At 34.3% G+C, this 13607-nt stretch overlaps 1 protein-coding gene across 1 annotated transcript; it reads right to left on the bottom strand.

The window, feature by feature from the left end:
- Window positions 1–205: 205 nt before the first annotated feature.
- Window positions 206–11693, bottom strand: LOC127843942 (uncharacterized). The gene is made up of 4 exons (XM_052373848.1): window positions 11535–11693; window positions 2962–4536; window positions 2359–2682; window positions 206–2096 (listed from the first exon to the last, which is right to left on the bottom strand). Exons 1-3 carry the CDS (start codon window positions 11614–11616, stop codon window positions 2417–2419), a joined length of 1923 nt encoding a protein of 640 aa, XP_052229808.1. The 5' UTR covers window positions 11617–11693; the 3' UTR covers window positions 206–2096; window positions 2359–2416.
- Window positions 11694–13607: the final 1914 nt, after the last annotated feature.

Here is a 13607-nt window from a genome sequence, read left to right on the forward strand (position 1 = left end):
ACGATGGCGACAATGCGATAGTCATCGTACTGTCGTCATCGTATTCTCGCATTGACGCAATCGTACTATCGCACTGTCACTTACGGTATTCCGTAAGTAAGCATGTCATTTCAATACCATGTTGTTATGTAAAAAGATTGGTCTAGTTCGTTTCTTTACTGAAGATTACGTTCATTAACGTTTGCAATATGTAATGGAGTATGCACATTGTATCTTGCAAAAAAGAATACATTAAGAGAATTCTATAAAGGAAACACATTTATATCCAACCAACATACTTCTATGTATATTTACAAAACTTTCAAAAATATTATATATTAATCAAACCAAAACAATTCTATATACGATGTACATTTAACACTTTCGCATTTAAATATACACCGTAAATTCTCGGAAGAAATAACTGATAATATAATGTATATTAATGAATTTGAAACGCCATCGAACTTAGAATAATTAAGATCATTTGCAAATGCGATCAGGTGATTCCTTTTACCCACAACATAAAAAATTAAAAAGTTTAACATTTTTAAATACTGTAAAAAATGAAAGAGAAATGAGTGAATTCAAAAATTTCAAACTCGCACATCATACGCGTATATTCTTCATATAATTACCTCATGTATTATCAGTAAACTAAAGTTAACTTAAAAAATCGATGCATCGTCTATGACCTCTACCATGAATACCGCCACTGTCTACAATGTCTGGTTCAACACAGTGATTTGGAAGATGTACGAGGTGAACTGTGCAGCGTGTTAAGTGCATGAATGTTGGTATTCGCCGTGTTGCGACTTCTCGACCGATTAAACAAAAATGAAAATGTTGGAGTGCTGAAATTCTTCAAATTAAGATTACCAATACCGTGTGCTAAACGTTCTTATTGTTTATTGATATAGCTATGTCTTAGCGACGTCTAATGCCAAAGTTGTTGATTTGTATTCTTTTATGGCCATGCGTCTAGACTCTGATTGATGGTTGTCAGAGAATTTTTTTAGTTGAAACCGTTATTTCTTTTATCATTTTTAATTTTGATTTTGGGCATAATTGGCATTTATATGCGTTTAATATACAGCAAAAGTTAGTGAAATACCAGTACTATAAGTGACTTCCATGGTGGACTGTGATTTATCTTTTAATATGTTGTCTTATGACTAATTTATTGATCAAAATAGATTTTGGCATCAATCGGGACAACGATGCTGACGTTAAGGGGATGAGTTTGACTGGAGTGCTAATATACTCTTTTGTGAAAAGATTCGAGAAATTACCAAGTCCGATTCGAATACATGATACATATGCCTTAAACTAAGAACTGTTACAAATGTTCGTTCTTATAACTTGTTTCATCCCATACTAAATCAATCTAAATGCGCAAATGAAAAGTATGGAAAATCCTGGTTATCACAAAACCATAAAATCATTCATGGTTTTCTTGATTTTCTTGTGTATTTGATACAAATTATACAATTGTTCAATGATGCACTATACATGAATATTCAACAGTCTGTTGAGAAAGTCCAGTAACGTTTTCTTTACATAAACAACTTATCGGTCACGGATTCAATATCGACGCAGGTTTTACAGCGGGAATCTCTCAAACATCCAGACATTGCAATTCTCATGTTTAAAAACCATCACATCGACGGTAAATGATTCTTTCCTCGGTGTCAATTTCATTCTCGAGAGTCTCAACCTCGTCTTCTGAATTTTCTTCTTCCAACTCCAACGACTCTTGTTCTACTTTGAAACCGTCCTCTGCAGCAGTCCTATACTGTAGGTAACAAGTGATAAGAGCATGCCATTTTGCTGCATTATGGTCAGGCCTTTTCACCCAGGAATCTTGAAATAATGACAGTGCTGACTCCAAGTGACCCATATCTCTTAGAATTGATCCCACTAAATTAAAGCCAGTTTCGGAATGGCACAGATTATAATCTGTCCCCAACACAATGTTCATGAAGAAAACTGCGTCGTTTCCTTCTACGTCTGTGTCCTAACTTCTTGTGCACCAGGTAGAGCAAGTAGTACAAAAGAACTTTAGAGTCGACCGCAACAAAATCGAACCAAAAATGCATATCCTTGTTGCATTTAGTCTGTAAAGATGATAACAATAAAAACATGTTTGCATATCAAAACAACATCTCATTAATTCAACGTGGAAAAAATGATAATGCTATCAGACCGAAATAATATCGAATTAAATGTTGAACATGTCGTTATATCGACGTTGTGCACAGGAAATTTATTTGCACATAAGTATGATGCTGTTAAGCATATCGATATACCTTTGAATGTAATTATTAAACATTGAACAAATAAAAAAATGTGTTTAAACCTAAATAGTAATAGTCTTACGTCAGATGAAAAGGAGCGGAATAACTCATATTGAAGTTCTTTGGGGATTATTGGTAGTTCAGAAGGAAGAAATATGACGCAAGCGCACGCACTTATTTCGCAATACATCTGATGACGTCATTTCGCTTTCAATTATTTTGTTCACGAGTCTCTCATTGATCAACACTGTGTGTGTGAAATTATTTCGTTTTCTGCCACATATACCAATTGATATGAGATCTGGGGTAAGGTCTCTTTCCTTCTCAATGAGTAACTTTAAACAGTCCTCGTACTTGCCGATAGCATAAAGAACTGCAGCTAGTTTCATTGAGCCAGCCAGTGCATCTGAAATTAAATGAAATTGTGTATGCTATATATTTTAATACCCAAAAAATTAACTGCATAAAATTGCGATTGCAAAATTGTTAATGTCTAAACTAACATAATTATTGAAGTGGAGGAGGGAAACCAAATAAAATGTGAAATTTAGTTTTTATAAAAACAACTTTGAAAAACTTTATTTTGAAAACTAAATATCATTATATTTGTACAAGTATATGATACCTTAATATTAATTCTAAACTGAATACCGATTACATTTATTATTTGATATTTATAAATAACCTGAATGTTGGCCAGTTTTTAAATGCGCCATCGCCTGTTCGTGTGTGCCGGCATTCGGTTGTAACAACGACTTAGATGCAAGCTGCGAGCCATAACTAGTTAGTAGGAATGGAAGAACACATTCACTTGCTTGCTGAACGTAATTTAATGGCTGGAACATCAATTTGCTCATTTTAGTGGTATTTCTCAGGAAGCTTATAAGTCCCCTATGGTTTACTATACAGCTATCGATGTCGTCATCCGAACTTACATGGTGCAACAGACCAACACACATGTGAGAAGTATCACTGCTAAACGAATAGTGTAGCCTATGAACAGACAAATGCAGTGTCCGTTTAGCCTCTCGAAAATAATTATCGCTTTTTTCAGTTTCCTCTTGCCTTTTCTGACCAACTTCGATGCAAGTTTCCAGGGACCTTCGAAGTAAGCTCCCAACTCTATCACATTTCAATGAAAGTAAGTATTCTATGGGGTCTTTAAGAATGCTATCGATGATACATGTGACCATTTTGCATATTGCTTTGCTCCCTTTCCAAATGCTGACGGGCGGCATGAAAAAATTCGGTACAAAGCCGTTTCGAATCCAGATTTTAAGCAAATGCAAGCATTTAACCAAACACGCAACTAAATTGCTTTCCACCCATATTGATGGATGCGTTTTCTCAATTGACCAAAAAATGCTTGTTTTGCATTGGTATGACGTAAGTGACTTGCCAGGAACTGCTGCTTTAACAAAGTCTTCCTTGATCATTTTCAAAAGAATGTAACATTTAAATTGAGTCGGATTCAAATTCAGCATGATTTTGCGTTCCTGTAGTGAAAACGACAGTCGCCACTGCAGATGTTTTTCTAGCGAGTCGGAATGACCTGTAGGCACGAAAAATATGCCAAATGAAGCGAAATCAGCGGCCATGTCTGTACTTGGAAACCCATACTTTCGCTTCCTTGTCAAAAATTCCTCTGCAACTGATGGCCACTTTGCGCATCGAAAAGAAGGAATATAGTCGAGATCAGTAAAACCGGGTCGTTTATAGGTTGTAGCAGCAGGTCCGTTCCTTTCATCCTGGTCCATGGCGTCTACCATGCAACTGTTTGTGATCACACATCTTCCGTTAATGTCCATGCATACATGTAAAGAAAAGTTCGGGTTAGTCGGTTCCATTACAATTCCGAGTATGATTTCCAGTTTACAGAAACCAATAGGCGTTTCACCGTCATTAAGCATTAGAAAATATGTATAATCGTTATCGCCGTATTTCTTTCCATACTTTGTATTCATGTCTTCAAACGTTACGTCAGCTTTCGTTTCAAACACTGGGTATAATTGAAAGCACATCATTGTGTCTGTATCAGAATTCATTCCCGGGGTGGTAGTTCCTTCAGACATGCTTCCGAAAGTATAAATAGCAACATCCCCTTCTTCTATGCCGTATGTGAGACTGGCAAGTACATCGCCCACAAGCTCACATTGTTGCCTTGTGTTTCGAACGTATTCGGAAGCTCCGGCTATATCCAACACTTTAAACAAGTGCCTCGAGACATGCGCCATGTATTCTCTGATATTATTCGACATCTCTAGAATGAAAAAAAAGTGTTGCTGAACGTATGTATACATAGAAATATGGAAACATATCGATATGTATGCTAGTTTGGTGTTATGGAAGAGTGCATTAAGCAGCTAAGTCTTTTTCCTTAAAATTTCATTCACATCACGAACTAGTTATGCCAGGCGGACTAGGTCTATGCAGCTAATTACTAGTATGTTCATTTGATGACAGTATATGTTTTCAATCGAAATTAGGCCATAACGGATACGTGAGGATGTGTTTAGTGAATATTATTGTGTAAATCCGATTTGTTTATTGTTGTGATGTGATCATCTATACACAAGAATGCTTTGTTTCGAATAATATTGAAAGCGGCTCACTCGATGCTGAAATTGACAACTAAAGGAGGACAAGTCAACCGGGTAAGAGATCGACTAATTGTTTAATTTGTGTTCTGTTTATTTTATATAAAAAAAACATATTTTAATAAGAACTCCAGATCATACATCGTATAGTAAACATTCCTCTTTCGATTACTGCCGAATCGAGGATTTGAGAAAAAGAAAGAATCCGGTATGTTTTTCCTAACAGGTACTCCAATAACGATTATGATACGGAATCAGAAACAACGGTAGTAGCAAACACTGTTTATTAAAATGTTGATTAAGAATATATTGATGCAAACAAATTACGGCATGTAAAGTGTTGAGAAATAAACATGTAAAATGTACATCCTGTGAATACCTTCATGGTAAAATAGTATGTGCGACAATAGTATTTAACAAACCTAGAAATAAGAAGGGCTTGAATGATGTAGGTAGCACAGCGCTCATTTTCACAAACCTTAAAATAACTTAAATTAATGACGTGTGCAACAAATCTGGCGACAAACTTTCTTAATGAAAAACTACTTGTTTTGAAAACGATGCCTGTCTATGCCCTTGTGTCAGTTAATATGACTATTACTTAGAACTGTATGTGGAGTTCTCATTTTCAAACACAGATGGATATTTTGATCGGTTTAGTTCCATACCGGTGTTTTACCTTAGGGGATTTAGTTTGGTCCGTTTAGCGTCCGTCCGTATGTCCGTCCTCTATTTGGAGGCTCCGAAAAAAAAATTAATCCGTCTGTCGGTACTTGGTATATTTGTGAACGACACACATATAAACACATAAAATAAAATAATCTGACACATTGACATAATTAAGGTTCGAGAACACCAAACAAGTTTATAATAATGACCTAATATGTTAATGTATTGTCTTTAAAAACAAACAAACTGGACAACTAAGTGTTCAACTATACGTTCAACAATTTCAAAATAAATACAGCTATTTATAAAATTTATAAAAGAAGCAAGCAATATACTTAAGTATGGGCGTCCTTACGTGTCAGCTGTGATTTTTCGTAGTCAAATATGTGATTCTTTCTTTTCAAACATTGTTTTATTTTTAAATTACAAAGTTGATTTAGATGTACAAAACGGAAATTAAACGAAATCCTATCCACCAAACATAAATGCTGCTTTTTACCGATAAGTTAAATCTAATATTATTTCTAAAAAAAGAAGAGTGAGTCCTAATAATAAAGTGTAGGCCATTTAATTATAAACTGAGCAATTGTAATTACTTACTATTTTCATACATAACCACGTCTATTCGCTCTTAACAATTTGATTAAAATAGAACTAATATTTTCTCGTATATTAACTATTTACACTTACTCAAAAAAATTATATGAACATTGCATGGGTCACGGTATGTATTTACATTTTAGTTTAATATCTGCTATTTTATTACATAGGAACAATACATAACTATGTTAATTTCCACGTGATGCTATTTTATTAATCGCATGATCCAGTATTATTATATGTTCTTTTCTAGATTATTTTCAAATTGCGTCTATATGTATTGATTAAGATGTATTTCATTTCAAGGTCAGAGGCAAGATGTGTGGCCTTAAGAAATAGCAACATGACAGTTTGCCTCTGGTGAAAAAAGGGCTTGAACATATCGTACATAGTCCTCACATTGTATTTTATAAGTGTACTAAGGTTAATTCAGGTAACTCCAGCACCTTTTGAGAAATCGTAGCAACACATTTTAAACACGGACGGACTGATAGACATATGGACAGACGCGCAGACATAGCAAACGGAGGAAACTATCATATTCGTTGAGTTTGGCACTACAAGATGAAGTAAAAGAGGAAAGACTCAATGAAATCGAGAGGCAATTAAACAGTATAGAAAATGAGAAACTGAAACCATTTCTAAGAGTATTTGATCTTCGCGAGTTAGAGAATGAAAGTAAAAGCCTTAAGACTGTTATAGCTGAAAATGTATTTGATGGGAAGGATTATGATGAAAGTGTGATTGAAAGTGCGAGAAGGATAGGAGAAGAGAAAGACGACGAGCCGAGAATGGTCATCGTTAAGTTCAAAGATAGTAATCACAAGTTCGAAATCTTTAATCACCGAGATGCTCTTAGAGTGAAGGGTATACGAATTTCGAACGATTTATCGTTCCTACAGAGGCAGCAGATAAAAAAAGCTAAACGTTGTGGATTGGGAGCCTAATTTAAGAACGGGAAACTAGTGACATTCACACCTGAGGAAAATGCAAGTAAGCCCAGAGTGTTTAAACGGGCTGTGCGCTCCGGAGATAGGCAATCTAGGAGTAATACTGCGCCTGTTGACATGGATACTGCTACCTCCTGGGATGAAAGCTCAAGAGAGAGACCGAATGATAACCTAAAGGATGGAGGCCAAAGCCCAGCACAGAATGACTGTACTATTGACTTTATTACCTGGAATATTGAAGGTTTAAAATCCAAACTATATTCATTTGATATTATCGAGTTTTTGAAGAAATACGATGTTATAGGTATTCAAGAGACATGGGACCTTGACTATGAATATCGTAGCGATTATTTTCCTGAATGTATTTTGTTTGAATCGACAGCAAAAAAATATACTGTTGGTGGAAGAAATATGGGTGGAGTATTAGTCTGTGTAAAAAGTAGTATTTCAAAATATTTTAAACGCGTACATGATGACTTCAATTTTGGTGTTATTCTGAAAATTGATAAGTCTTTATTTAATGTAGAAAGAGATGTACTTTATGTTACGTTATATTTCCCGCCTGAAAATTCACCATTTTATAAGGATTTGGTAATGACTGGTGTACAAGAGCTTGAGGATGTGCTTATAAGAGGTAATTTACTTGATACTGAGTTACTATTAAATGGTGACTTAAATGCACGAACCGGAAATTTATGTGATTATATACAGAGTATTGAAAGTATACCTGAACTAAATGAATTTAATGATGTAGTCGATGGTGACGTGGGTTTAAATAGAACTGTATGTGACTCAAAAACAAATAAATTTGGGCATGAGCTTATAAACTTTTTTTAAGTATTTTCATGCTACATTGTAAATGGGCGATTTGGTAATTGCACTGGTGGTGAAGGATTTACTTTTATAAATCATAACGGATGTAGTGTTATAGATTACTATTTCGTGTCTAGAAATATACTAGACTTTGTTATTAGCTTTAAAATACAGTCTAATACTGAAAGTAGTAATTTTCCTCTAACATTGAGTCTACGAAATACAATCGGCAATAAACAAAAGGCTGAAGGTAAAACTGACCACGCATTTTATGATTTGAATCCTGATAATTGTGATGAGTATCTTAAATGTTTGTCTGAAAATATACTTGCTGGGAATTTAAGACAACTTGATGCAATGATTGATGATAATGAAGCTGATGTTAATTTGATCATTAAGGAATTTGAATCGGCTATACATGATAGTTGTGTTGACTTCAAGAAAACTAGAAGAAAATATACTAATAGAAAACAGAATTGTTGGTTTGATAATGAGTGTAAACAAGCTAAACATGTTACAATGAAACTTTAAAAAAAGTTTAAACGTAACAGATGTGAAGAAAATCTAGATGCATATGTTAAAAGTAAAGGTAACTACAAAACTTGTTGTAAAAGGAAGCGATTGTTGTTTCAAAAAAAATATTTGTCTACGCTGGAGTCTTCTGTAAACAGTTCACGTAATTTTTGGAAGGAAATTAAAAACTTATTGAACAAACCAAAAGTAGAAGCTGACATTTCTTTGGACAGTTGGTATGATCACTTTAGTACCTTGTTTTCGAATGCTAATGAAAATGATCAGGTATTTGAAGTTATGTCTGAGAATGCCAATTTTGACGATATTGAGTACGTGATTTTTAATTCTGATATTTCGGATGACGAAATTTTGCATGGTTTCAGAGAGTTAAAGTTGAATAAAGCATCAAGTGGTAATATCATACCGCAGCAGCTAGTTTTTGGCGCCAATGCCATATTACCATATATTCGTAAGCTTTTTTATAGACTTTTTTCAAAGGGTGAATTTCCAGCAAAATCCGTTATTATTCCCTTATACAAAAAAGGTAGCGTAAATAATCCTAACAATTACAGGGGTATAGCTCTCGTACATTCTGTTAGCAAATTGTATATATCAATTATAACAAAAAGATTGACATTCTACGTTGAAGCATATAGTAAGCTTTCAGAATCACAAGCAGGATTCAGAGCGGGATATGCTACAATTGACAATGCTTTTGTTCTGTATTCTATTGTTAGCAAATATTTAAGATTTAAAAGGAGACCAGTATACGTAGTTTTTGTGGATTTTCAGAAAGTGTTTGATTCGGTTGATAGGAGTATTTTATACGATGTTTTAAAACGAAACGGTATCAAGGGAAAACTTTTTATGGCCATACAACATATTTACTCTTCAGTTAAAGCATGTGTAAGGTCTAGTGATGGTATAACAAATGTGTTCAATTGTCCTATTGTATTGCGTCAAGGGTGTAGTTTAGGCCCTGTTTTGTTTGCATTGTTCATCAATGAGCTATATTCTTTGTTATGTAATCATGATACAAGGGGAATACAATTGTTTCCTGATATTATGGAAATATTTTTGTTAATGTTTGCGGATGATATCTCTTTAATTGCTGATACAATTATTGGTCTTCAAAAACAGCTGAACTTATTATGTCAGTTTTGTACAAAGAGCAAACTTATTGTTAAAATTGCTAAAACTAAGGTGCTTGTATTCAAGCGCGGTGGGCAATTAGCTCTAAGGGAAAAGTGGATGTATAGTGGGTCGCACTTAGAAACTGTTAGTGGTTTTACCTATGTTGAAATATATTTTACAAATAGACTGTCGATGTTTAAAATGGCGGAATCAATGTCAGTTAAAGCGAAGAAAATGTTAATGTATATCCTAAATTCATTTCAACATATTTCATGTCTGCCTTTTCAAACTTTTTTTAAAATATTTGATTCAAAGGTTACAGCAATTATGCTTTATGGATCCGAATTATGGGGTCTAGATAATCCAAAATGTATTGAGACTGGTCAATTGTATGCATGTAAACGTTTTTTAAATGTTCATATGAATGCATGTAATGACGCAATACTTGGAGATTTGGGTAGATACCCGATGAACATTTATGCCGCGAAACGTTGTATTAAATATTGGATAAGACTTTTAAGCCTTCCAAGAGATAGATACACGAGGCTTTGTTACGAAATGTTACTATATTATGATAGAATTGGGTATAAAAATTGGGTAACAAATGTAAGATGTAACCTATACACAAATGGTTTTGGATATATCTGGGAAGCTCAAAATGTTGTTAACCCAAAGTTGTTTTTACTACAATATGTACAAAAGTTAAAGGATCAGTTTATTCAAACATGGCACTCAAGATGTATTGATAGTAGTAAATTACATTATTACTCGATATTTAAGACTAATTTCACTGCCGAAAAATATGTCACTGCTATAGATATAGACAAATTTAGAAAATGTTTGGCTAGCTTTCGTAGCTCCTCACATAATCTTATGGTAGAGAAAGGGAGGCATTGCAATATTTCTAAGGACTATCGTACGTGTGTATTTTGCGAAACTGTTCTTGAAGATGAATTCCATTTTATGATTAGCTGCCCGTTGTATTCAAATATTCGTTCAAGTTATATACCAATGTATTACTTTCAATATCCAATTTTAGAGAAATTTTAGAGCCTTAAGTCAACTGAGGATATGAAACTGATAAGAAATGTTTCCATGTACATATATTATGCCTTTAAAGAACGAAATGTATACTTGGATGTGTTTGATTGAGACATAATATATCTTGTTTAGATTTTAATTTTTGATTTAACCCATTTGTGATCTGTATTGTAACCTCATGCACACGGACTTATGATTTATTATTGGTTGTACATATGTTTGTATATGGGCCGGAGGCCTTATAATGCAATAAAATATTGAATTGAAACAAAAATTGAATTGACATCTGTTGAATATATCTACCACTATTGATCCAGTCTTTAGAAATGAGCCGCGCTCTGTGAAAAGGGGGTTTAATGCATGTGCAGTCCGCACAGCCTAATCAGGGACGACACTTTCGCCTAAATTGGATTTTTGCTAAGAAAAGACTTCATTTAAACGAAAAATGTCATATCAGCGGAAAGTGTCGTCCCTGATTAGCCTGTGCGGACTGCACAGGCTAATCTGGAACGACACTTTACGCACATACATTATGCCCAGTTTTCTCAGAACGCGGCTCATATATCTACACGGATGCAAACGCATATAATAATACGCTCAACGAATAAATTAGCCATCAGTAAACTGAATTTTAAATTTACAGTAGTCAGCGTATCTGTCAACACACGGACGCTCTCCTGCCATTTATCAACATGCTTCGACAAAGTTTAATAGGGGGCAGACCTGGGGCGTCCCAACAGTTTATTTGAAAATGCCAGTTTCTTATTTTGGTTGATATATTTTAGTTTGCTTATTGATATTCCAACTTTAAACAGACAGGTTTTATTTAACTATAAATTGATGTGATAAATATAATAATTTATACGAGATCATATGTTTATCTCATCTAAATATGTCATGAATATGTAGGTAATTCAAGAACACAAACATGTCAACTATACCGTGAAAGACGATTTCTAAGGATAATCGTATGTAATCCACTGGTTTACATGTTGTCGCGAGTATCTCCAAACCCGTGTGCATGTGATTGATTTTCTCTATATTTCAATGTATTATACGATAGGTTTAGCACGACTCTCATAAATATTACGGTTAAAGCCCCCGATAATCGTTGTCGATTCTAAATTTAGATACTGCTATCATTTATGACTGATACGGATATTTGAAGAGACGTGTATATATTTCCGTATAGAACGGTTTAAAATCGAAAGCGTAATGGTGATAACTTAAAGGGGCCTTTTCACATTTTGGCATGTTTTGAAGTTTGTCATTAAATGCTTTATATTGATAAATGTAAACATTGGATCTACAAAGCTCCAGTAAAAAATCAAGAATAAAATTAAAAAAAAAAAAAAAAAAAGTAACCCTCAGCAGGGTTCGAACCACTGACCCCTGGAGTCCTGGATTAAAAAGTCTACCACATAGACCACTCGGCCATCCTTCTTCATACAATAAAAGATGTATTTTATACCATGTATAAGGAATCCTCGCAGTTTCACAAAATATAGCGACAACAACAGAACTCTCCAAGGTATTCAATCGTTTCGCGTTGCAACGCTTTATAATTTTTAGGGTTTTAAATCGTCAAAAGACGCATATATTAGCTATATTAGACCATGGTAAATGTTCAGTAATACTGTTTCCTCACAAGTATCATAACTAAAACGAATATTTGCGAATCTGAAACAACTTTTTTCAATTTTGTCAATTTACCAAACCGTGAAAAGATCCCTTTAAATAGCCACATTCTTACTGTTTCTCTTACATAACTGTAAAGGACAATACATCGACATTGGACGCTAATGCATGATTAACAACATTGCTTACAACCTCCTGTGTTTTGAATCTGTTAAACAAAGCAACAAACAGCAAGTAAACTCTGACCCAGTCGAATCGTGAATGTTCGTATCATCACGGGCCCTTAACTGACTAGCCCTAGATACATAATACATTACTGGCGTCATCAGTTTGCTTCGTGGAATGAGTTAAATTCTGATTAGTCACATCCATATAAAGTTTTCTTGTTATTTTGTTAGATTTCTGCAACCACACGAGCAGTTCTGTCCATTTTGAGTATTTACTCAACCTTTTTGCGTCCACAATGTTCAATTAATTTATGTCACAACAACGTGTTGACAATCTGAAAGCACTCAGTATTTTGTTTAAAAAAAACACAATTATAATCAAACTACGTTCAATCAGATACATGTACCTTACTCACGTTAAAGATACGTTTCATGCTGTAAAAAACTGTTTTATTTAACACAATAAGTCATGTTTACTTAACCGTAAACGCAATCACACTAACTGGGCATGCGCAGTCCACATATCATTTAAAACCGTAGGCATTCAAATAAGCGAATATAATTAATACGACCAGATTTAATATATCGTTTAATATCATTGTAAGCGTCAAAGCATATGTAGAACTTAAAGCCTGTACACTGTCATAACTATAACAAAGCTTTGACATTCAACGAGGTCATATTTGTCAACCACTTACTCTTTAAGCTGTATTTATAATTCGGGAAAGCGTGTTTTCCCCAAAAAAATTACAATTCCAAGTGTTATTAAATCAGACGTATCATGATTAATGAATAGAGAATCCGTATTTCTTCTCCTTGCGTGTTATTTGTTATGTATATTTCGATTGTTTATTTCCGAGAACAATATGGCGGATTATACAAATAATCCAAACGTTATTAACAATTTTTTTTGCCATGCTGCATATTTCAGACGTTTGAGAAAGTGCATTGTCAACAAACGAGCAAACAGCACTAATAACAAAACGTATTGAGAATATATATGAACAGTACTTGTACGAATAAGCAATTAATAAGCAAGTCAAGCATATCACAGTTAATTGTTGTTTAATGCCTCAGTCACAAATAGTCTAGTCGCCGGCCGATGTGTCCGATCTCCAGACTAGAGTCGTCGGAGCCGTCCGCAGTCCGATGAGTGACACAGTTTAATAAATCAATATTATCAACATATTTATCCGACCTATCAGCACA

The sequence above is a fragment of the Dreissena polymorpha genome, chromosome 9 (genome assembly GCF_020536995.1).
Source record: "Dreissena polymorpha isolate Duluth1 chromosome 9, UMN_Dpol_1.0, whole genome shotgun sequence".
In the NCBI taxonomy this organism is placed as follows: Eukaryota; Metazoa; Mollusca; class Bivalvia; order Myida; family Dreissenidae; genus Dreissena; species Dreissena polymorpha.

Excerpts from the sequence above, each read along its gene's own strand:
- LOC127843942 (XM_052373848.1), bottom strand. The coding sequence starts at position 11,616 with ATGCACACGGGTTTGGAGATACTCGCGACAACATGTAAACCAGTGGAT. Across the intron at positions 4,537-11,534 it reads CTTAGAAATCGTCTTTCACG|AGATGTCGAATAATATCAGA; the intron begins GTATAGTTGACA and ends TTTTCATTCTAG. Across the intron at positions 2,683-2,961 it reads AAAAACTGGCCAACATTCAG|ATGCACTGGCTGGCTCAATG; the intron begins GTTATTTATAAA and ends ATTTAATTTCAG.